This window comes from Silurus aristotelis, assembly GCF_946808225.1.
Source record: "Silurus aristotelis genome assembly, chromosome: 19".
In the NCBI taxonomy this organism is placed as follows: Eukaryota; Metazoa; Chordata; class Actinopteri; order Siluriformes; family Siluridae; genus Silurus; species Silurus aristotelis.
In genome coordinates, this window is record NC_139592.1 from 18,015,781 (window position 1) to 18,042,382 (window position 26,602).

Below are 26,602 nucleotides of genomic sequence, written 5' to 3' on the forward strand. Positions count from 1 at the left end.
AAAAGATATTTATAAAAAAAAAATATTCAATTGAATATTTTTATCTGATGCTAATTTAATTTAATTCAACTCAATTAAATTAAATTAAATTTATTTATTTGTTCTACCACAAAGACTTGTCTTTATCTATCTTTCCCGAGCCATTCTTTTATATAAAAATTTGTGCAGGGCAGGGTTTGCTCATTACTTTCAGGAGACTAGGAATTGGAATTGTAGGGGAGACTCAGATTTCTGAGGCTGGCTTATAGAGGAGCACTATGTACAGTAAGTAATGTAGAAATCATTTTTAACATTTTCCGATTCTGAAATGGTGCGATTCTGCAATTAGATTTCACTGTCATAGTGAATCATATTATGGTCGCTTTCAAGTTATCCAGACTTTTTTATTTTAGATTGAAATGACACCTGTAGTATGGTGGGTAGTATTGCCACCTGATAGCTCCTGAGGCAATCCTGTGCTAAAAATGTTTATGTTCTTCCAGTGTCTGTGTGGTTTCCTCTAGGTTTTTTGGCTTCCTCCCAGTCCCCAAAAACCTGACAGTGGTAGGTGGGAATGAGTGTGCATGGTGCCCAGTAAAGGATTAATGTTCTATTCTAAAAGGATTTCGACCTCACATCCCATTGTTCCTTGGCTAGAGTCCGAATCTGCTGTGACCCTGACCAGGAAAAAAACAATTACTAATAATAATAGTATGAATAAATGGTGGGTATTATCGCCACCTAATAGCTCCAGGGTCACCAGGTCAGTCCTGAGATCAGATTAGGTTTTTCATGTTCTTCAAATGTCGGCATGGGTTCTCTAGGTTTTTTTGGTTTCCTTCCAGTGGCCAAAAACCTGACAGAGGTAGGTATGAATGAGTCCAAATCAACTGTGACTCTAACCTGTATATAGCAATTAATAATAATAAATGAATGAATAAATAAATGTTACCCAAGACTATAAGCATTTCATCAGCTGTATTTTTTGATTATGCAGTCAAATTGATAGCTCAGCAGATACCTGTGTGTGGTTCTCAAAAGTCAGTTTTGGAAGCTATAGATATAGAGTGAAATTGATAATGCTGCTGTTCAAAAGATGTAGATACCAGAATAATAAAACATATTTATTATTATGTTAAATATATTAAAGTGCATTTGCATTGAAAGGTTTTGGGTTGCCACTAGAAACCTGTACACAAAGGACTACAGTTTTCACAGGACTCTACACCAAACAAAACCTGAAACCCCATGTTCCCGAAAGCTTCACAAATTAACCACACTCTCTGATGCTGCTTCAGGAGCTTTTCCCTGCTACAAAGAGCACATCCCTGTTCTCAGATCAAATATTGAAATGGGAGTGGGAGTGCATTAACAAACAAACCTCCATGTGTCTGCCCCACCCTACTTTTCCATGCTAGATTTTGAAGGTTTAATCCATTCTAGAGCAAAATGGGATAAAATACACATATTCTAAAACAGTACTGCACACTTTATGATACAGATTGTGCTCTATGTAAAAGAGTGTGGATATGGGTGTGTTTCTTTTCTGAAAAGAACCATAATCCTTGAATTACCCTCTGAAAATGGATACTCTTTTTCAGTGGTAATTAAAACCATGTGGGCATTTAACTCTTTGTGGAGTCAATTGTCCACACAGCAATTGTGCATATCCACAGAGGATAGTGTGTGTTTTTAATGTCTTCCAGAAATCATAAAGAAATAATATATAAGTAGTAATATGCAGCTGTGTGTGTGTGTGTGTGTGTGTGTGTGTGTGTGTGTGTGTGTGTGTGTGTGTGTGTGTGTGTGTGTGTGCGTGTGCGTGCGTGCACATGTATGATTTGGTGTGTAAACAAATGGACAAAATAACATTCATTAACATAATGAGCGTCCTGTTGAACAGAGCCCCAAATAAGAGATGATAGAGTGCCAGGGCAATTCCCACTTCCCTCACCAAAAAAGGACAAAATCTTCCTAAAGCTAAAGGCGACTGTTACCATCTGCTAGCTGAACAAACGGTACATTCATTTTCTGTGATCTTAAAAAATAATTTTGCATGTGATGTGATGCCTGTAGGCATATTACAAATCATGAACAAAAACGTTGTTCATGCATCAGTCACAAAAAAAGTTTCATTGAAATTCTAAACACATTTATTTATGGTGAGCAACAGGGTCATGTGTAGATCTATACCAGTTTTTATATAGATTTTTTTTTATATTTTTAGATTTCATACAATCCATCAGATGACATGAATTTCATTGATCAGTTAAAAACTGCTTTCCAGCACATGCTATTGCTTTATAACGTTACCTAGTATAAAGCACTTCTGCATGCACTTAGCAGTTTATTTCTACAGGAAAGCATGTGGTGCCACTAAATAAGAGTTCTATTGGCTGAATAGTGTGTAAGTGGGCTTTCTTATTCCAACTGCTATAAAAGGTGACCTACAAACTAGACCTTTAAATACAATCAAAGGATACCCTAACACTCATGTAAACTCATGTATGAGACAACTTATCATTTATTTGCACTTATACAATCATATGCTCACTCTCTCAATTTCTCTTTAGACCTACGTATGCTCCTGAGATACTAATGATCCTTTCCCCTTTTGCTCTCTGGACCTGCCTGATCCATCCTGGAAACCACACACTGCTGCTGAGTTCTTTAATGGAACTATGCTGTAATTAATATGAACAGTTCTGCTAAAATGACAGGACTACAATAGCCACAAACAGTTTAGCATTTAAAAGGGAATCTTTAAGGATGGGTTCTCTACTGAGTCAGGATCCTCTCGATGTTTCTTATAATATTCAATTCAATTTAATTCAGTTCATATAAAATAAAAGAAGGTTATTCTTATAAGGTTATAAAATAATCTATATGTTTCTTTGTTGTAGGTTTGTCCCTATTGAGCAAACCAGTGGTGACTATGGCAAAGAAAAAACTCCCTGAGATGGCATGAGTAAGGAACTTTGAGAGAAACCAAACTCAAAAGGGAGCTCATCTGCAGTGTTGGGCAATAACGCATTACTAGTACTAGTACTTTTGACAGTAACTAATACTGTAACGCATTACTTTTTATATAAAGTAACTCTGTTACCGTTACCGTATGGTGCATTGTCCATTACTTTTTTAAATGAAATGATTTTGGCTGAAGTGTAGCCTACAGTCTAACCTGTTTATAGCAGAATCACTGTAAATACGAAGAAGACACACTGTGGGCGTGTTTCCGTTTATTCAAGTATGTCCGGCAGTAATGGTGAGTCGAGGCAAGAGCAAGACGAGTTTTTAAAAGTGGAAATATGCTCATTATTTCACTTTAGTTGAGCATAAAGACAAAAACTTTTTAGTCAAATGTAAGTTGTGTCTTTCTGGTTCGAAGGTCGTATCTACCGCGATTAACAGGAACTCCAATCTGACTAAGCTCCTCCAGAAACTCCATGCCTCGACGAAGCTAAAAGCTAACCCGGTGTTATGTTGTAGATTGTTGATAGTTTTCATACTTAAGCTGTCAAATGAACATTTTTAAGAGCTTAACACAACAGCTTTCATGATGCAGAAGCCACTTTAGTTTTGGATTCTGAATATATTATTCAGCTTGTTTTGTTATTTATTTCAGAAATCCTTGTGATATATTAAGTTTGTGCTGGTCTGACTTAAATAAAATAGTGTTTAAAAACTACTTTGTGTTTAAGTCAGTTTTGTGTTTGTATAGACCATAATGCATAAAAGGGCATTAATGGGAACATTAAAGAAGGTTCTTTAAAAAAGTAACTAAAAAGTTACTTTTAACAGTAACGCATTACTTTTTTAGGTGTAAGTAATCAACAAAGTAATTGAGTTACTTTTTGAATGAAGTAACATGTAACTGTAACTAGTTACTATTTCTTAGTAACTAGCACAACACTGCTCATCTGGGTGGCACCAAATGTCCATTCATTATAGTTTTATTATTGTTCAAATGTGCAGTGAAAGGTGATTATATGCAACTTGTAATCCTGAGCCATTGTAGTAGATGTCACCCTACACATCATATAAACTCACATACACTTAAATATCATATTATTTATATACACTTATACACTCACACGTGTGTATAAGATACCATATTACTCATATTGACATATAAATAGGATGTAGGTAAGACGTGACTGAGGCAAGCATCTTGACATGTATCAAGAGTAAATCATAGACAGATGTGGCGGAGAGAATCCAGTAATTTTCCAAAATAAAACATCGTTCAGAATCAAATAATAAATAAAACGGAAATAATGTAAGTTATGTATTCTTTCTGTGCGGCCCGGTACCAATTGACCCACGAACCAGTGGCGGTCTGCGGCCCGGAAGTTGGGGACCACTGCTGTAGGACACCATACCTATTGCGACATTCTATTCCATTACAGCAGAACAAACAGTTCGAAAGTATAATACAAGTAATTTAACAATTCTGAATTTAATAAATAAATATCAATTAATAAAATAGAATCATAAATAGAAAGTCAGAACAAGAAAATGTTCCCTCTATACCCGGTTACATGGAATGCAAAAGCCTTTCCCAATCTGAAATGGTACCAAAACTTCTAGATTGTTCTTAAGATTATATACTAACTTCCTCAATCAGAAGAGACACTCTGCTGCAGGAATGTTTTTCTATTATGTGATCATCATCATTAGCATGGGGTAAGATTAATAATAAAGAGCAGCCTTTCTTTCCTCCCAAAGACTTCAGTAGGAATAGGTGAAAAGCTCAATTGTATCACTTTTAGTCAAAATGTCACTCTTCTTTGTGTTTATGCTTCAAGAGTACTATCTGAGACTGATATCATGAACCTTTTCTGTAAGAGGTTCTTCATCATAGCAAAGGGAATATGTTCCCTCCCTTGGTTGAACCCTTGATGCAACAAACACAATAAATTATGAGGTAAGTATTATCTTATTTATTGAACGCAAAATCTCATGAAAACATCACATAATTCCACCTGATTCTTTACTATTACAGCAATAGCATTAAATATATCTTCATTATATCATCCATACATTGTTTAATAATTGCAACAACACTGTTCATATTTAACCAGATATTAAGAATATTCTGCCAAAACATTAGCATTAAGTTACTCATTAGAATGTTATATTGCTCTAAATTTTGACAAAACCTTTTTTTCTTTGTCTTTATGGTAGATATAACAGTTAATATAAAGGGTGTGGTTGGTTAAAAAAAAAAATAAATAAAAAAAAATAAAGCCTAATATGGAAAACTTGTTTTCTATTGGTCCTTAAAATGCTCCTCAAATTGAAGTTGCCTCATCTAGCCCACTTTAAAGGCTGTAAAATATTTTGTACAAATTGTAATGGGCATTACTTTTCTTAATGTGAGGATTTGATGACAGAACCCACTGCAGTCATTAAAATGTCACTATTGGATTTGATGGGCAGGAAGCAAGCATAAAAATTTGTGTTATTTAAATGAAAACATTTATGTATGTGTCAGTTTGTGCTTACGAGTTGGCTTTCTCATGGGTAAAAGGATCTAAGTATGTGCCCTTTTTTAACAAAAAAACTCAAAAATGAGTCTTGTGAGACACTTGTGTGTTCTGCTGTGGGCTCCCATTGCACCCATCTGGCCAAATTGTTTAACAGAAAACATAAAGCACAGCCCTATTTCCAGATGCTCTCTCAGCTGTGACCCCCCCCACACACACACACACACACACACAAACACACACTGCTTTGTGTGAAAACTCACTATCCTGTGTTGGGAGAAACAAATAGAGTTTTATGGTGACTAATTGGAATACACAAGTTGCATGTTTGCATTCTTGTGTTGGAAGGTAAAAGATGAAGAATTATGTTGAAAGACATCACAATGCAGTTTAGATATCTGCAAGCCTGTCGGCTATGTAGATATTATGAGAGAGATTTCAGAAAGCTCATGCTTCTTTGACCAGGTGCATCTATAAAAATGCAATAAAAGGACCGGAAAGATGTCAAGTAAAAAGAAAAAAAAAAAAAAAAGGAGTTGTTGAAATGTTACTGTATTTTAGTGTATATTAGTTTTATTTCATTGTGCATAATTATTGTAATCTATACATTTATATTCTTACTGTCAGCTTGTATTTAACTGTTCTTTTTTTCTTTTCTTTTCTTTTCTTTTCTTTTCTTTTCTTTTCTTTTCTACTTAGAGTCTTGTTTCCTCCATTAATTTCTACTGATACTTTAGCATTATTGTATGTAAACCATCAAGTTCAGAAACTACCTTGAGATTGAAACTTCAATTTTAAGTTTCTAATTTTCTTTCATAAGTGCGTTTAAGATTCTTGCAGTTTTAAGGTCTGGTGAGATAGTATGGCAATAATGAGTGTATAATGACATAATCTAATGAGTCATGCAGAAATTTAAAACTAGCAATAAAGGGGGGGAAATACCATAAATTCTAACAGCAAATACACTTACAGTCATGCCTCTCTTTTGTTTCCTTACTCTCAAATCTTAAAATATAAGGTGGTGGCCAGGCTTATTTACAGAGACATGGGCCGGGGAGCACTTACACAAGCCAGTGAGAAAATGGGTGTGGAGCATGAGTGTGTGTGTGAGAGAGAGAGAGAGAGAGAGAGAGAGAGAGAGAGAGAGAGAGGGAGAGAGAGAGAGAGAGAGAGAGAGAGAGAGAGAGAGAGAGAGAGAGAGAGAGAGAGAGAGAGAGAGAGAGAGAGGGAAAGGGGGTAGTGGTGGGGCCATATAAAACCAGCAGAGCACAAACCATGCTTTATCCTGCCAGTGTGTCCTGTGCAGAACATATTGAGTCACAGGAAACCCCAAAGCTCTCTGCCTGTACTCACTAAAGTACGCTCTCTCACACACGAGCACACTGCAGCATGCTCACAAAAAGGATGGCCATGAGGAGAATGAATGAGATGTGCAGAAGGATGGCTTTAACTTTAGTCTTCTATGTTCTGCTGTTCAACAGTAAGTACACAAACTTCAATCTTTATGAATTACTATGAAAACTTTTTTTAACTCTTATTTCACATGCTCTCTTTTTGAGCTATTTCTCATGAAGATATTGTCGGTTGTTCCTTAAAGGTATAATCTGAGCCTGTTAGTGTTAATTTTAGAACCATTGTTAGTACTACTAACATAGTGTTAGAGCTATGTTAGTTTTAGAACCATTCAATTAATTCATGTTAACAAAAATGATTAGAAGACTGAAACTCAGATAAAATTATTATTATTATTATTATTATTATTATTATTATTATTATTATTTAACCCATAAGACAGAATGATTTGATTATACTATAAGGGTCTTATACTTTATATACTGATATCAAAGGTATTTTTCATTAGATAGAAGAAGTAGCTGGGGTATGTATAACTGGAGTAGTCTGGTTTAAAAAAGAAGCGGGAAGTTGAAACAAAGACGGCTGGCTGGAAGTGGAAACTTGCCGTTGAACCTAATTATGGAGTTTATGCTACTCGTGGACTGGGTGGAGCCTGGCAGGCGTGTGTAGAAAAAGGTGTGTGTGTATGGGTGTGTGTGTGTGTGTGTGTGTGTGTGTGTATATGCATAATGAAAATATAGAAGACAGTAGGCAGTCCATTTTCTTTGCTTATTATAAAGCCATTTCAAAAAGAAACCTTCTTGTCTTTTTTTTTTTCACACTAAGGATGCAGTCTTTCCTGTGTTTACTTCATGCTCATCCAAAGGAAATGAGTGTTTACCTTAGCAGTCACTGTGATTGATGAGGTTTTGTGTTTGTTTTGTAACAAAGCAAGTGGCTGCATGTCTGTTGATTTAAAGAATTAAAATGCTTGAAAGTGACTTCATCATTTCGTTTCGTTTTGTGGTGCGTGGGGTCGCTTCCAGACTCTCCTACTATTCCCATTTCTACTGAAGGTGAGAGCAGTGGAACTAACAGTGCTTCTGGTAATTGCAGGGTGAGGTCTGACTTGGATGCTGTTCTACATGTGAAGGCCCAAATTTTTCAGAATAACTTCTTTAAAACTTAGTGGCAGCATGATGTAGCCTTTACTGGAAAGTAGACTTGAGAAATGTATGTTCATGGAAACACAGCAGTAGGTTGGAGCAGCACAATACCACATAAAAGGCATGCATTAATTGGATTTCTTATATTGAAAAGGAAATAAAATTCCACAATCTGTCTCTTCTCTTGAAGTTTGGCTTCAGTCACCCATATAATTCCATTTAAAGTTTTCAGGTACAGAATTCTTCAAGATGAAGTCTTTTTGCATCCTTCACAATGCTTGAAATTGCTCAATTCTACAGCAAAAAAATTAATAAAAAATTTTAGGCTAAAGAAGTTTACCAATTCCTAACCTTCACATAAATGTTCGGCTGCCCCTCCCTCGCCTGAAACACGGTCTATAATCATTCACACCGTTGTGTTACTTTGTTGACACTGGCGTGCAATTGACACTAATGTGACGGATTCTGCTTGGAGGTGGTCAATATTCACTTTACAGTGAAACCCCGAAAGGTCATGGAATTTTCAGAAGGTCAAAAGACAAGTAAGGTTCATCACTGTTTATATCATAAAGACGATGGCAAAAAAAGATTGGACAATCAGCTGTAGCTGGAAGAGTAACCGAATTAGCTAATTAAATAATAATAAATATGTGGAGAAGGCAGTTTTACTATTCCTTGGACAGTTTCACATCTTAAAAACCTACATTAAAGAGATTAAATTAATTAACTCTCAGCTGTTAGTACCGCAGGAGGACCAGAGAAGAAAATGGGGTGATCATAAATTTGTAGGCAGAATGTGTAAACAAATAAAATTCTTTTCACCCTTCTATCAAGACAATTTCAGTTAATTTTCTCATCATCTGGATTCGAGCCTGAATCTGAATTTTTCAGTCAGCTGGCAGAGGCGTTCTTGTGGAATTATTTTAAAGGAAAGCTGGACATCAGGCAAAGGCTTTCACCTTTTAAATTGATTTTCCATACTACCTACCAACATTCACACTGCATTGTCTTGCCTGTGTGGTGTATCACTTCCTGGTTTTGTATGAGTGTTTGCAAATGACCATCTGTCTGTTTTTAGGTTGCATTTTTTGGAAATTATTCAATTTGACTTTCTTTGTATAGAATCAGCATATAGAACACTTGTAAATATATACATTAGAAATAATAATAAGGAGTTAATGCCTTCCCATTAAATACCGTTTTCTCATTATTGTAGGGTCAGGGTTAATGCGAAAAAGTGTATGTTATTTAATTTTGTTTGGATACATTATTTTGTCTATTTATGTGTATGCTTAGTTGTGGTTTGCTTATTTTTTTGTCTTAGTCGGCTTCTGAAGATCGTATCCACACCCAGTGTGATCAGGAAGTTTCCATTGCTAATGTTGTTATCGCAACACATGAGGAGAAAATCTAGTCCAGTGCTCCAGTTACACACACAGCACCCTTTGGCAACAGCTGGGCCAGGGTGTAAAAACACAGCATTTAATCCACACCCATGCAAACCAGCTTTCCTGAAGTTTATTAGCCAGCATAGCATCATCAAAATATAGATTAGCCCTAACTGACATTTTTATAGGTCCCACTAACACAGTTCAGCTATTCAGTGAAGGGCAGATGCTAACTTCACAAGCTTTTTGCTGCACAAAAGGCACAAAATCTTGGCACAAATGGATGGGAAGTCTTTGGCTGCCAGTGTCTATGTACAATATTGTTTCACCTTTCTGTAATAAAACCAAGACAGATGGCAAATTTCTACACAAGAACCATTCCATGAGGAACAGCGTGATCATTATGCAGCCCCATATCATTCTGCCTCGCATCTGGAACATTCTCTCTGACAGTCAGTCAAGTCCCCAGCCAACTTAAATACGAGCCAAAAATTGCCATTCACTTTCTCATGGCCTTCAGCTATTCATTTGTGCAGTCTCAAACCGTTCTGGCAAAAATACATTTAGCATCACAAATTTTAAAATGTGGAATAGTTATGTAAAAAAGAAGTACATTAGGTGACCCTCTTGGGTTTTATGAGTGTGTTTTATCTCAAGAATCCTGATAAATATAGATATTGAGTAATTACTGATGTGAGGTGATTGATCACACAAGCAGACATAATTATTAATGAATTTATTTATTCACCTTCACTAATCGCTGTATGGTTGTGGATGGATCTTGATCCTATTCAGTAAATGTTGGTACAATAATTCTGAGTTAACAGTTGACGTATTGTCATGTTTTATTGACTAAATGAAACCCATGTAGACAAAACTCTACACCAACAGTAACTAAAGCTCAAAGGAATCAAAGGATTGAATTGAGGACCCCGGAGCTATTGAGCAGCATCTTTACCAACTGTGCCATTGTGTGGCCTCTGACTTATAATCACTTATAAGTAGATTTTTTTTTTATACAAAAACAAACATTACCACACCCTATATTCAACAACATTACGTAATTGGCAGTACTGATACATCATTTGCTATAGATTCAAAGCTAACAAGGGCACATAATATTACTAAGTGGCCATATCATTAATTTCTGTTTGTACAAAACAACAGCATGTGGTTGTAAGAGAAAACATGCGTGTATATTAATTTCTTCTGACTCAGTAATTGCTGCTCTCGTAATCCTTTGTTCCCTTTTTTGTTGGCACAGTGATACAATTTTACAGTTGCTAGGCGTTTAATGGAACACATGCTTGCTCCCAACAGTGCACATTTATTTCGAATGAGGAACTCTGGCAACATGCACATCCAAAGACCTAAGTCAAAACATTAGAGCGTAATTAGCCCAAAGATACATGCAGCTCTACTAGCAATGGAAAAAATAACAAGCAATCCGAGTCTAGTGCTCACATCAAATCCAGTACTTTCACCGCTATGGAAGTTTAGGTTAAAGATTAGAATCCAAAACCATTACAAATAGCTCATGTAACAAGAAGTTAGTTTCATTATTGAGGAATATTAAGGTATCACAGGAATATACTAATCACACACACACACACACACGTATACGTATATGTATATACATATATACGTATATGTGTGTGTGTGTTTGTTTGTTAGATATTGTGATCATAATAGATTTATCTTTCTTCCGAATAACTGCCTCATGCTTAAAAAAAAGAGTGCTTACTAAACAATTTTGCATCCATGCACTATGTTTGCCTGAGACATAAATGCATAAAGGCTCTTAAGGCCTGAAGTAATTGCCCCAGGTAGTTAATGGTGAACAAACAACTCTGGGGCTATTTGATCTAATGTTCACTAATTGAAAACATAAGATTGCATCCTTTTCCTGCAGCTTAGAGTACCAGGGCTTTCTCATGCCTGCTTTTCCCCATAACCACCATTTTAAAAAATCTCTGGGGATTTGTTATGGCTAGCCAAATAGAAGAAGGGTGCAAACCTCCGTCACAGTTTTCTTTTGTAAAAGAAGAAAAACGTTTTCTTGATGCCCCACAAACTGTCTGCTATGTCTTTCTCCAAAAGCATTGTGCAGGGTCAATTTGCAGTGAACCAAACATATAGATATCCAATGCTTGGATGAAGCTGTATATATGTTTAAAAGAACAAAGACTTGGATACAATCCATGCACATGAGTGCGGGATGGGGTGGTTGGGGGTTGTAGCTGGTATTCCAACCAAGAGCAAACTCATATCTGGGTTATAAACGGGGTTCTGCATAGATAAAGAGATTGAGGTACATCTTTGAATTAATTTTGTATGAGAACATGAGCACATTAAAAAACTTGTAAAAACGCATTCCATCCTAGATGCATACAGGAAGCCTGGCATTTGGTCTAACATATCTTAACTATCTGAATGTGCTAAAAATGCATGTTTAAATATGATTAACTGAATGTGCTCTGTAAAGGTTTTAACACAGTGCAATGTGTGGTTAAATTTAAAAGGGTTTGTTGGAATATGGGGAGTGCCTTAGTTCATTCCTACATGGCCAAGGCTAAGCATACGTAAAAACATTGATGTCATAGCTTGTTTAAGGACTCAAGGGACTTAGATAAAATTCCTCAACTGATGGTAATTTAATTCCTTTGTGCTGGTTTTATTTTGTTAAAAAACATTTAGATTTTAGACCCCAAACCTTAGCAGTTAAGCTTGTCCAGGTATATAAATAGCCATCTCACTCCAATAACCAATGAAATGTGTGGCTAACATTTCGGACAAAAAGTAAACAAACATAAATGTAACCCTTTCTTTGCGGAATTTGAGCCGCCATTTCAAAACAACGGTTCCTGATGGGACAAAAGAAAGTGCTGGACTGCTAAACAAACATCTGGAAGTAGGGGTTGACAGCAAGGATGTGGAAAGCTGATGTTCATTCTCAGATCATGGGTGGAGCAGCTGTGTGAGCTCCAGGCTTAGCTCCAAGACTGGGATTTTAGCGCAGAGTACACAAGGAGGAGAAAAAGTTCCATGGAGACCTCCAGATCTGCCATAGTGAAGAATAAACCCCTCCCTGCCAGATGCCACATGTTTAGTTCTCCCTTAGTAAAACAGAGGACTGATTACAAGACTAGTCTTCTTAATAATTGCCTCACTATGGCCTTTAATTATTTTATGGCATAGGTCATTTGTTTGTTTGGCTTTCTCAATTAGACCACTGAAACTGGACACTAAAGCAGGCATGGAATGTAGCGAGGGATAATGATTAGAAGCAAATCATAGCCATTTAATGAGAGAGAGAGAGAGAGAGAGAGAGAGAGAGAGAGAGAGAGAGAGAGAGAGAGAGAGAGAAGGAAATGAGACAATTACAATCATATAATTCTTTCAATTAATACATTTTTGTAAGATCTGATTTTTGCTTCTTATAAATGATTCTAAAATCAGAAGCCCCCTTTGACTTTTTGATAACTATATAAATATAATAAATAATATTATTATATTTAATAATATCTATAGAATACCTACTATAAGATGCTGTGGTTTAAATATTTTCAAAATCTAATTAAATAATTTAATCAGAGTAGTCTTCATTTTGTTGGCTACTTGGTCTGGTTTATATCTGACATCATTTCAAATTCCTCTGGGATTTTTGTAAATTCCTGGGAAAAGTTTCAGTCCTTTCAAGGGACCTCCCCCTGTCTTGAGACACGATATGAAAGAAAATGGGTGGAACGAGTATATTTTTCAGCTTTGCACTGCCTCCTCCATGTGCTGTTTCTAATCTGGAAAACACATTTAGACGTTAGTCTCGTGGTTTCTCTCGTGGTTTCTGAAGAACAGTGAGGCTCTTTGGGTCTCAAAGAGTCACACATTGAACAATGCTTTTAACTAATTGTTCTAGTATGATAGCTAAATTTAAACATCAGAAGATCAGTTTATGCAGTGTTTGAAAACAAAAAGTTATTCTTAATTAGAAACCTGATCTTGTGGTGACATTCCTGGGTATATTGTGACACAAGTTTAGACAAAGTGCTTAACATGTGCTAATCAAGCATGACAAGGAAAAGTTATTAGTGATTAGTGACATGTGACTGTCATGTGATGGTATAGTGGCTGATGGTAAGTAGTCCAGGGTCATATTCCTGACAACCACAGCTAGCTTAAATTTTAAAATGGTGTATGATCGTTTTAATTTAAAGAACATGAAGACAAACAAATTGGAAAGGCCTTTAGTTAGATTTTTTAGCCATTTAAATGACAAATATTATGTTTGTTGTGTGCCAAATGAAATGCAAATGTAAATGTATAAATGTATTTCTTCCCTTATAGTGAAAGATAGCTGAAAATACATTATCCCAATGTGAGTGCTCTTTTCCAGGATGCCCCATCCACAGTGAAACAGTGCGCACTAAATAATTTGATAAGTGTGGAAATGACATTAATAAGGTCCTCTAGCCCTCATAGTCACCAGAGTATGTGAATCCACTTTACCATGTTAGGCACGGGAAAGATCTTTTACAGAAATATTGTTCACCTTTCCAGTTCAGATCCAGAAAATTCAGTGAAACCACTTTAAAGGTATTATGCCAGCTCTTAGTGACCCCAAACCCAAGGACCCTTTGTGTTTCTTTTTTTGGCAAATTTGTAATAAATTATATGCTGCCACATGTTTTTATGATGTCCTGATGTGAAGTTGCTAATGACTTTTGATGAATCACATTATACTCTGAATGTGACAAGCGTGCTGTGCATTTATGGTGTAACAGAAGCACTCACTTATTTGTCAGAGGCTTTGCAAGAGTGTAAGCATTCTTTTTAAAAGTTATAGCTTCAATAAACATGCCAGCTTCTAGCTTAACATGAGTTAGTGTGCTTTGTTAGGAACAGCAGCAATTAGGTCCAGCTCTGCCAGTATGACACAATGTGATTTTTCCATGAGTTATCTTTAACTGGATGCCAGACTGGACCACAATTGTATACAAGGAGCACATTGTTTTAGGATTTTCACACAAACTTTCAAAGATGGATCAGGCAGTTAATATATGGTTTGGTTGATATATCCATTTAACGCAAACTGATTCCCTTAGTAGAGATTTTCCAGCCAGAAAGATGTGGTATGCCACCGTGTTCTCCAATTTTAATAAGAATAAGGCAAGCCACCCAGCATGTGTCCTAGTCAGCATTCTAAAGCTTAGATGGCAATGATTTTGAGGATCAGGGAATTCCATCAGGAATTGCTTTAGCAAAGCTTTTCCTTTTAGAAGCCTCAGTATCAGCACTGCATGTGACCTGCTGATAAATACATAATAATAATAAATAATAAATACATAATAGTATCTATAGGTTTTTAGCAAAAATCTTTGGATGAAATGTATAGACAATGTTAAATGTTGCATTTGTGCCATTTATTGTAATAATATCTAGGCCTCATTCATCAATGAAAACAGATCACTGCTTATTTTATTATATAAAGTTTATGTTCTCATTTCAGAACTGGAAAGAGTTTTAAATATACAATATTAGACTTTTGTTAAAAGATCTTATTCTACAAATAAATCAGCACAACTGTTCATTAAACAATGAACAGTTGTGCAGATTATCCTGTTTCTTTGTGATTTATTCTACAAATAAATCACAAAGAAACAGGATAATCTGCACAACTGTTCATTGTTTAATGAAAATGTAATTTTTAAGAAATTCTTACGTTATCCAATGCCAATGTTCCAACAATTAATGATTGTCTGGATTTTCTAGACAATAGGTTTTCATTTGACCCTTTTGCAGTTTGAGCTGAAGCACAATTTCACACATTTTGCCTGAAGGGAGATTTTGAGTGCGGCAAAGCTAAAGGTTGCGACCTTTTCTGGCTAACATTGATTTCCCTGGGTCGTGATGAAACTGTTAGTTTACAGCTTACTGATGGTTCTTGAAAAAATAAAAGCATGCCACAAGTTTTCTTTCACATCAGCCAAAAAGTAAACATGGCACCCTTGTAAAAGAAACTCTAGGGGGCCACAGCTCGTTACTTTGCTTTGTTTGCAGATGCTTTGCAATTGTTTCTGTGTTCTGAGTTTGATTTATAAGTTTGTAAGGGATGAGGAAAAATTCTTTTATGTCTTATAAGAGAGAGTTCTGACACAGCAATATGATACAACTTTTTACCAACAAGAATACCTGCATTAAAAACAACGTCTATATTTTCACAGAGTAACAACAGTAACTTTTATTGTCATTCCAACCATATATAGTGCAGTAAATATTGAAACGAAACAACGTTTAGCCAGGATTAAGGTGCTACATCATAGGACAACATAAGACAAAGAAACAGTAAACATAGTAACAGTAAACACAGTGACACTGTGGCACCAAACTATATAGTAAAGAAGATTTTTGCAAGTGGATTGTCCTTATAAAAATAAATATAGTAGATTAAGGTCTGATCTTATGATAATCAAAAGTTTTGCCTTTTTCTTAATAAACCTTAATAAACAGAAGAAATTCAGAACATTGCCTGAAAAGACAGTATTACGTCTGAATACCAGAGATTAGAAAAGTCAAATATTTAGAAACATTCTGAAATATTGATACATTATTTTTAAATGTGTAATAATAGCTATTCTATCATGTGTGTTCACAACAATGCTCCACTATTTAGTATTGCATTTACATTCTTTACTGGAAAATCCATTTTGTTTTTAATTTTCATTTTCAACAATTTTTGTGTAGATTGCCAGGGGCAGAGTGACTATTTATCACCACAACCAGAGATAAACGATTCAAACGTCTCGCTAAACAGCACTCAAATTCCCACTACGACCCTCTCAAACATCTTAACTAGTAGTGGTAATGTTGTGAACGCCACAACAGGTAAGAATGCAGCTAAACAAATCACTTTTCATTAACATATTCCAGGTCTTTTCCCGTGTTCATCTAATTTCAGTGTTTTAGTCTATGCATATTGAACATGATTATAAATATAATCAATAAGACTATATATAATCTAGTATAAATAATTTGTCAATATTCTGTAGAAAATTGTCCATTTAAAAAGGCCTACACAAAGTAGTTTTGTTTTGAGAGAATACATTAAGCTGGTGACTATTACTGAAATTTGGTGATGATTTAGCATAATTTCTGATGATTCATATGATTCATTTAATCACTTTATCTTTTTTACATTCCAAGGTTTTATCCAGAATTCCACTACAGACCTAAATACAAGTCCATCCATGACAACTTACATCACACAGACAAGCACAACACAGACATGGAATCAAACAACCCCAAAAGATTTTCCGACAGCCCACAAAAGCAATGTCTTGGAAACAGAAGATAACAATAATAAACAAAAGGTGAGTGATTGTTACATTCACTAAATGTGAGAATAACTTTAAACAATTACACAAAAACAATGTATGCTCACATTTTTACAATGGGTTTTTCTCAGAAGCTGCAGTTTCCACCCATGTTGCATATAACTTGGTTTGTAGCACTACTCAAAGATAGTTATGAAGGAATTAAGCAACAACAAATGAGAATTATTCATTAACACATCGTAATTTTTACTAACTAAGAACTATTGTTAGTGGGAACTTCAGAATGAATTCCTTACTCTTTGTTTTTTGTTTATTTGCATTGTAGAACATTTGTAGTGCACAATGTGACCACATAGTAATGTCTGTCATTGCCTTCCTTAAATAAGCATGTAATATAATGTAAATGTATGAAAAATCGCCAATTGCAACTGCTCCTTACTGAATTAAGAAGTTGTAATATCAGTAAAGTATTTTTGATTCCATGCACTTATACAAAAATAAATCACTTCAGGGTAGTAATGACCAGATGGAAACCAACATGAATTATCTTCTATAGTGTATTCCTTACTTCATCTAAAGTAATGATCTAGAAACATGTTTTTAATAGCAACCAAAAAACTACACAATATTGCACAATGCAATGCAATTAACAGTTACTTCAAAAATAATGGCTTTTTGTTGGACTGAAATAATTGTAAGGTTACATGCTTATATTGCCCTTGCTTTATTTTTTAATAAATGCAATAATCTATTAATAAGCACTTTAAAGCATTAAGACTTTAGAACATACGTAGCTAGAAATATGTTACTTTTCTTCAACAGCAACAGGATAGTGTGAGGCAATGGGAAGTTGATGAATTGTTTAATCTTTTGCAAGCTTAAAATGGATGTAAACATAGGTTGTTTTCAAATGAAATAATCTCTATCTATATAGAGATTTTGATAGAGACATATAGATATCACATTGCCGGGGAAGGAAGCTTCAGTTAGGAAAGATGAATGTGTGGGCGAAGTCGGTTTGGGGTGATTTAGCGTATGCTGTCAGACTACAGAGATCCTGTTCCACTTGTCACTTTATGCCAACAATAAATTATCTTATTTCACAACAGTTTAGATAGTGAATGAACAGTTGCTTCCACTGCCAGTGGCCTTGGGTTGTGACCACCAAGGCACAGGAAGTGAAGGGTAGGGTCTGTGGAGTAAGATGTGGAATCTGTAAAACACATTTTTTTTTTTTTTTTTTTGTGGATATACTATACCTTATAATATGTTAAAACTTCACATTGAGTCCACTTGATGTGGCAGATTTTAAATGTTCAATCAGAGTGTTATTTATTTATTTATTTATTTGAAAGGTCTTTCCTCTTACTTTTTCAAAAGCCACACAGACGTCCTTATTTAGCAATAGCAGAGGCTTTCCATATGAAATGCAGCACCTGCATTTAACGAAAAAAAAACTGATTTCTGTTGTTGTATCTCATATTACATTCCCCAACTAAGAACCACATTACAGACAGACCAACATTAAAATTATGTTTGGACAGACTGTTTCACATACAATGGTAATAATCATTGGATAGGACAATAAATAGGACAAAAGAGGGTTATTATGATAGGAATAGTGTATATTTCTTTATATACATTATATACAAAATTATTAGAACACCTGATATTTGTAGTCATATGTGGTTCTTCTCCAAACTGTTAACACAAAGTTGTAAGTTGTTCTTACTTAACAAAGCCCATTGAACAAAGCAAGGTCCGTGAATATTGCCAAAACATGGGTTAAAATGGAAGATCTTAAGTGGCCTTCTATTGATCTCTGACCTCAATCCTATTGAATACATTTGGGATGAATTGGACTACTGGTTGAATTTTAGAGACCCTTTACTACAGCATTTTATATTATTGATTAAGAGATAACTAAATGTTATGTTAAAGTCATAGAGATTTCAGAGACTCTAAAACGTGTACAATATTTTATAGAATGATTAAATAAAACAAAATTAAAACTATTCATTATCGTTTCATTATATGTACAGTAAACACGAATATATACGTATTGTGCAATTTTGGATATGTACTAAGCAATGCTAGGCAAGTCTTAAATGCTTACAAAAACCTACTAAACTGTAGTTTATTAGGTAGAGAACGAGGGTGAACTGTAGTATGCTCTGTCCCACCCTATGACTAATTAAATATGTGTCAAAAATTGATTTACTGTTGCTGTTTACTAGTCCATATTTTCTTGATCATAATTTTGCAAGTGAAAGAGAAGAATTAGGACAAAAAGGGAGAAATTGATAATCTGCCTACACTAGCCCCATAGATTTTCAACCCTTACGACTTCAAAAAAAAAAAGGGGGGGGGGGGCGGACATATGTCAGACATACATGGTGGTGTTTGTATTTGAAGTGGCATTAATGCCAATTTAAACACACTGCTTTGATAATTCTTACACATTAGGATATTTTAACACTTTATTCGGATAGTCTGCTGCCATGTGTATTTGCTGGTTGTTTTTTTATGGTTGTTGATATTTTGAGATGATGTATACTATTGTCCTTTTATATATTTAATGTAATTTTAAAAGGCACATAAAAATGTGGTTATAAATCAAATGACAGGAAGATCCTTAACAATCTAAATGTGTTTTTTGGAGAGTCTAACATTGACTTTCCAAACCAAGTAATACTGCCTACAGTAGTTTTTAATTACTTTTAAAACTACAGATATTAGGACACAATTATTATAAAAACACAATTGCAACAAGTTTCAACAAGTTCATCACTATAAATTTTATTCTAAAAGCTAAATAAATAATTTCTTCTTAATAAATTCCACACTTATTCTCATGTTCTGTCACTCTCAATTGTTTTTGATAAAGACTCCAAAGCATTTTTACATGCTTATCTAGATAAGGGCATCTGCTAAATATAGTTTTCTTATACATACATTTACACACACTCGAGTAAGATCCAAATATTTATTCAAATGTGTATAATTTTCATTAATACCAAAAAAATCACTTTACTAAAAGGCACATACAATTTACACATAAATCTATTTCTAAGTCAGTTCCTATAACTCCTATAAATGTCTGTAGCTAATTCATTTGTCATTTTGTGTACAGACTGCAGCTGAGAGTCCGACTCAGTCTGATCGAAACAACGTGTTTGTACCCCTACTGGTGTGCGGGTTAATCTTTGCTGCTATCCTGATTGGACTATATTTACGGAAGTACCACTGTCACTCAAAGGCAAAAGGCATAAAACTAGTAAGTACAAATCACACACAATCACAAACTCATTACAATATCCAGTCAAGTGTGGTCAGTCATTGAAATTGTGATAATTAGACATATTTGCTAATTTTGACAACTCAAAAAATAAATAAATAAATAAATAAATAAATAAATAAATAAATAAATAAATAAATAAATAAATAAATAAATAAATAAATAAATAAAAATTTTATATATATATATATATATATATATATATATATATATATATATATATATATATATATATATATATATATATATGTATATATATATATATATATATATATATATATATATATATATATATATATATATATATATATATATATATACAGTGAGGAAAATAAGTATTTGAACACCCTGCTATTTTGCAAGTTCTCCCACTTAGAAATCATGGAGGGGTCTAAAATTGTCATGGTAGGTGCATGTCCACTGTGAGAGACATAATCTAAAAAGAAAAATCCAGAAATCACAATATATGATTTTTAAACTATTTATTTGTATGATACAGCTGCAAATAAGTATTTGAACACCTGTCTATCAGCTAGAATTCTGACCCTCAAAGTCTGCCTTTAAAATGTCCACCTCCACTACATTTATTATCCTAAATTAGATGCACCTGTTTGAGGTTGTTAGCTGCATAAAGACACCTGTCCACCCCATACAATCAGTAAGAATCCAACTACTAACATGGCCAAGACCAAAGAGCTGTCCAAAGACACTAGAGACAAAATTGTACACCTCCACAAGGCTGGAAAGGGCTACGGGGGAAATTGCCAAGCAGCTTGGTGAAACAAGGTCCACTGTTGGAGCAATCATTAGAAAATGGAAGAAGCTAAACATGACTGTCAATCTCCCTCGGACTGGGGCTCCATGCAAGATCTCACCTCGTGGGGTCTCAATGATCCTAAGGAAGGTGAGAATTCAGCCTAGAACTACACGGGAGGAGCTAGTCAATGACCTGAAAAGAGCTGGGACCACCGTTTCCAAGGTTACTGTTGGTAATACACTAAGACGTCATGGTTTGAAATCATGCATGGCACGGAAGGTTCCCCTGCTTAAACCAGCACATGTCCAGGCATGTCTTAAGTTTGCCAATGACCATTTGGATGATCCAGAGGAGTCATGGGAGAAAGTCATGTGGTCAGATGAGACCAAAATAGAACTTTTTGGTCATAATTCCACTAAATGTGTTTGGAGGAAGAAGAATTATAAATACCATCCCAAGAACACCATCCCTACTGTGAAGCATGGGGGTGGTAGCATCATGCTTTGGGGGTGTTTTTCTGCACATGGGACAGGGCGACTGCACTGTATTAAGGAGAGGATGACCGGGGCCATGTATTGCGAGATTTTGGGGAACAACCTCCTTCCCTCAGTTAGAGCATTGAAGATGGGTCGAGGCTGGGTCTTCCAACATGACAATGACCCGAAGCACACAGTCAGGATAACCAAGAAGTGGCTCTGTAAGAAGCATATCAAGGTTCTGGCATGGCCTAGCCAGTCTCCAAACCTAAACCCAATAGAGAATCCTTGGAGAGAGCTTAAACTCCGTGTTTCTCAGTGACAGGCCAGAAACCTGACTGATCTAGAGAAGATCTGTGTGGAGGAGTGGGCCAAAATCCCTCCTGCAGTGTGTGCAAACCTGGTGAAAAACTACAGGAAACATTTGACCTCTGTAATTGCAAACAAAGGCTACTGTACCAAATATTAACATTGACTTTCTCAGGTGTTCAAATACTTATTTGCAGCTGTATCATACAAATAAATTGTTAAAAAATCATATATTGTGATTTCCGGATTTTTTTTTTAGATTATGTCTCTCACAGTGGACATGCACCTACGATGACAATTTCAGACCCCTCCATGATTTCTAAGTGGGAGAACTTGCAAAATAGCAGGGTGTTCAAATACTTATTTTCCTCACTGTATATATATATATATATATTAATAACCTAAACATCTGTGTTTATTCAAATTAATTGGAATTTTTATTGGCTTTGACTTTAACTAAAAATATATTTTCTTTAAAATCAACTTTAATAAAATAAAAAATAGAACAAGGGAGATCTATAGGCAATGTTTGTTCTTCAATGATTGATTGTGTTAACCATACAAATTGGTATCAATTACAGTTGGATAATGTAATCCGAGATTTCTGTGTTTCAGTGAAAATCAGTCGCAGTATCGACTGGCATGTGCTTTAATCAGATTACACCCATGTTGAGCTGCACAATTAAAGTGGATATTGATGTAGAAGTGGAAAAGTGTTTTTTGATTCAGCTTCATCCAAATGAATCCAGATTGCACCAATGCTGATAATGCTGTTAATAAAAAACCTTTAGCTTTTGTCCAATTAGAAACAAAATTTCAAAGCTGTGTTTATGCCTTGCATTGTGGACTAAATTCGATTACATATTTTTACACTAATTATGCAGTCATTTGATTCATTCAGCTAGAAAAATTTAGATAAAGTTGTACTTCTGTTGTGACTATTGAAACGTTGAAAGCTTTTTTAGTTTTTTTTTAGAAGGGGACAGAATGGTCAATTGCAATTCCATTAATTCCAAGAGATGAAAAGTAAATAAGCACATGAAAGAATCAATGCAGGCCAAAGCTTCTTACTTTTTTTTAAGCATGCACGGTATAAAGATGTTAACAATTTCAGACGTGATGTCTGGCTGCTCATTGAAACGTCTGAAGATGCCAGTGTAGACAGAGAGTTTTAAATTAAGGTTAATATGAAGCATTTAAAACTATATATTTCTTTTTTTAACAAGCATATATATCAAATGAAGTGTATTACACTTTCTTTTATCTCTGTGTCATACTGGAACACATTTTCCAGGCAGCGTAGCTCATTAAAAAGTGCCGGGCTCTTAACTAGGGTAAAGAAAATCAAGCTAAAGAACTTAAGAAATTAAGCTGCAAGTGTTTCTTCTGATTAATAAAGCTGCTGGAAGAATTCTAATTCTAACAATGTTTGCTTTATGTAAAAGCAGTTAAGGGGGTGGCAACAATGCATTTACTTGACCACATAGCTAATTATTATGAGGTATAGTGGAAAAAAAATTATTCTTTATCCAGTGCTTGTATCTGTTTTCTTCCAGGCAGAAGAGACATGTATGGCTGATGAGGAGAACCAGGGCAACACTCTGGTATCTGTGGCTCCTCTGAACCCACCTGAGAGCCCGGAGAAGCCAAGCCAGAATGGCGAGTCCCTAGAGGCTGCAAAGACCCAAAATCCTAATGGTGCCACTAATGGTCACTCAACCACCAAAGCTGACACAGAGCTGTGAGAGGCCATCTCAGCTACACAGGCTCTGAATTCTCCATCCCAGGCCTACAAACATGAGGGAACTGACCAAACAAATGCATAGGCTCCCTTTTCCTCTGTCTGTTTTAATAGAGTTAATACATAAAGAAGGTTATTGTACAAATTATGGTGGTGACAGGTATTAAAAAAACTCATTTGGACATAGCTCTTAAAGGAGATGATGACCAGGGTGGGTTTCCCGAAACGTTTGTAAGACTAAGTACTTTAACTCTTTCATTAAACTGGTCTTTGCTTAATAAGCATTTACTGAAACTCTTTATAATGAACATTTTCCCCTTTGTTAAAAAAATGTATAAGAAAATCTGACCTATTCATTTTTTACATTCAACAATTTGTTAATACTCTTATATTCAGAGCTTGCAAAAACTTCTACCAAAATAAAATAAAAAAATAAATGCAGTGGCTGCTGATTTATATACAAAGTTTTATAAAGTGACTGTGATCTACTAGCTTAATCTAAACTTGCTTAATTAGAATCTGTGCTGTTGGGAGAATTGGTCAATCCTAAGGGCTAATAGGTGCAAACCACAGCTTCGGTGGCTCTGTGAGATTGTACATTGATTTTTATTAATCATGTTAGCTATTCAACACCAAACAAAGCATTTAAAATTGTGTTCATGTAAATCAATCCACACTGAATCAACAACTGTAAGAAACTGTAAGACTGTGCTGACATAACAAATTTCATTTGTGTGGAATCAATGTACACATTTGTTCTTGTGTACACTGAAAAAAGGTTTAAACAATGCTTTATTTTATTTTTTCTTACAATCTGGCAATATCGGCAAATGCTTATCGTAAACCCTTATTAAAGGTGTCCGTTATTTACTAAAATGTATTGTTCTTGGGAAACCCACCCCAGTTTCTTATCTTGTAATCTGATCATATCCATAGCCCTCCTCACACACAATCAAACCTATTAAGAATAATTAGTTGGTTAATTCTACATTAAACAAAGTTACAAAAATTTAGTTGTTTGGGTAATTAAAAAAAAAAAAGCAACAGTTTAAATATTATAAAATAGTTATGTCTATAATAATGTGAAGTGTGATAGTGCGGTGGCTGTCTGAGCTGATGTTGACTGGCCATTGGTGGGTGTCTTTCAGTATTAATTGCTGACTTCTAAACAGTTTTGTTCAGAGCTGTCCCTGTTTGTGTCCCACTGTAGAAGTTTCTTTACCCTTCCAATGGCTCTCAATTCAAGAGCACGCTTTATCTTGGCTCAGTTAAAAATGAAATGATCAAAAATGAAACATGTGGCAGGCTGTTTGCTTGTGCTTTTTTTTTTCATAGATGTGTGAGTTGTATTTCTGAGGTTTCAGATGTCACATGTGAACTATTATTATGAGTAATATGATATTTCATTGTGTTGATATAAGCATGTGTGCCCATGTTAACAGTACTGCCCAAGCAAAGTTTATAAAACAATGTGACAATGTAATGACTTGGAGAGTTAATGTGATTGTACAGCACAGCATTGTTTGGTGCTGGACTTTATTGGATATCAATTATCACAAACTCCTTTTCATCACGGCAAAACACAGATCACATCGGACTTCAAAACCATGTAAAACAACCAGGGTTTTCTGTATGGGTGATTGATGAATGTGACCTTTACAATGGACCAGGACACACTTCGGAACTGTATATTTGTCTTATATTTTTTTGTAATATCGCTGGAATTGTGTAGTTGTTTAGCTATAGTGTCTTTCCTGAAACCTGTCCTACATCTCTTGTTGTTTTATGATGCAATCATTGATTGTTAATTGCCAAGCAGCTGAGCAGTTGACTTAATGTGTACATACTGTAGAATCCCATAGCAATAAGCAAAATGCTAGCAAATATTGTACCATGGCAGCCATTACTATTAGTGTTCTGTTCTTTTTATTTAATTCACCCTCCTTTTGTTTTAAATATTTCACTGGTTTAGATCTGTTCTCTGTGTACTCCAATTCTTATAAACTAAAGAACTTGTGTTGATGTAAGTTTAGAATTTGAATAAAGTTTTGGAAACTAAATGAATATACAATTTCTTCTAAACCTATATAATATTTGCAGTGAAACATATTTATGAATATCATTTTTGACTGTTTGCTTGCATGAAGACTTGAAAAACATAAAGAACACATGCTTATTTAACATAAAATGTCATAAAGTAAAAAAACCCTGCACATCTGGTCAGACTCTATAGCAGCTGGCCTGTACAAGTATGAACGATGACATCATATTGGAGAGATTTGTCTCCACAATGAACCCTGGTAAGACCTCCTCTGCAGGATCAGCTAGCCATGGGCGTATTGATCTGAAGTAACCTCTGAGATTTCTCCACTCTCAGAAACTGGGTATGGAAAACAATTTCAGCATCATTCATAATCTTTTCATTAATGATTTACACAGCATCCGGGAACATTTCCCCACAGTTTTTAATCAGAATAAAGATGCTTCAATAATATGTAAGACATACGGTTACACCCAAGCTGGAAAGAAAAAGCATTAAGCATTAATCATTAAGCCTTTATTTGTATTGATAAAAAGAAATCTCTGACCAGCAATCACAGGATGCCTACATGATTTTCAGATATTCCCCATTCCATAAATTTGCCATTCTCAATTACAAGAGCATATCACAAAAGCCTCTCTAAGGCATCAATCATTGCCTTGAGACACGTTAAAGCAAAAACAGATCAACCCTTAAAAGAAAATTCATGATTTTAATAAACAAGACAATAGGGGTTTAAAATTAGATCTGAAGCAACTGTGTTGACATAAAATAATAAAATGTATTTATATGATATATGAAAAATAATTATTGTGTGTGTGTGTGTGTGTGTGTGTGTGTGTGTGTGTGTGTGTGTGTGTGTGTGTGTGTGTGTGTGTGTGTGTGTGTGTGTGTGTGTGTGTGAAAATTAATGATCAGTGCAGAGTAATATGAGATTGTGGAATCACTGGGCTTTGTATAAAGCAAGCCAAACTGAAAATATGAAAAGAAACAGCTCAATATCACTAGATAAAATCTTTAAGACATCATGGATGAAACAAATGAATGCTTTCATATCACTACAAATATGTTGTGTTCCCTAATTTGTCCATCTGAACTTGGTTTGTTGGAATAGAATCACTGATATTCTGATAACCATAATGTTTGGTTTCCAGGGTTGGGCTGATTTGGGGCTGCATGTGTGAATGCAGGTCATATTAAAGGTGAGGAAAACACACACACACACACACACACACACACAGACACACACACGCTCACACAACAGGAAGGGGTTTTCTTATAGGGTGGGGGCC

At 35.1% G+C, this 26,602-nt stretch overlaps 1 protein-coding gene across 1 annotated transcript; it reads left to right on the forward strand.

Annotated features, from left to right (window-relative positions):
- The first annotated feature begins 6,685 nt into the window (after window positions 1–6,685).
- cd34 (CD34 molecule) lies at window positions 6,686–25,329 on the forward strand. Its single transcript, XM_083570589.1, has 5 exons — window positions 6,686–6,948; window positions 16,099–16,239; window positions 16,558–16,724; window positions 19,822–19,965; window positions 23,085–25,329. The coding sequence occupies exons 1-5, from the start codon at window positions 6,858–6,860 to the stop codon at window positions 23,271–23,273; spliced, it is 732 nt and encodes a 243-aa protein (XP_083426715.1). The 5' UTR covers window positions 6,686–6,857; the 3' UTR covers window positions 23,274–25,329.
- The last annotated feature ends 1,273 nt before the right edge of the window (window positions 25,330–26,602 follow it).

Coding starts and splice junctions, on each gene's coding strand:
- cd34 (XM_083570589.1), top strand. CDS start 6,858: ATGCTCACAAAAAGGATGGCCATGAGGAGAATGAATGAGATGTGCAGA. Junction 6,949..16,098: donor CTATGTTCTGCTGTTCAACA/GTAAGTACACAA, acceptor ATTTTTGTGTAG/ATTGCCAGGGGCAGAGTGAC. Junction 16,725..19,821: donor ATAACAATAATAAACAAAAG/GTGAGTGATTGT, acceptor TTTTGTGTACAG/ACTGCAGCTGAGAGTCCGAC.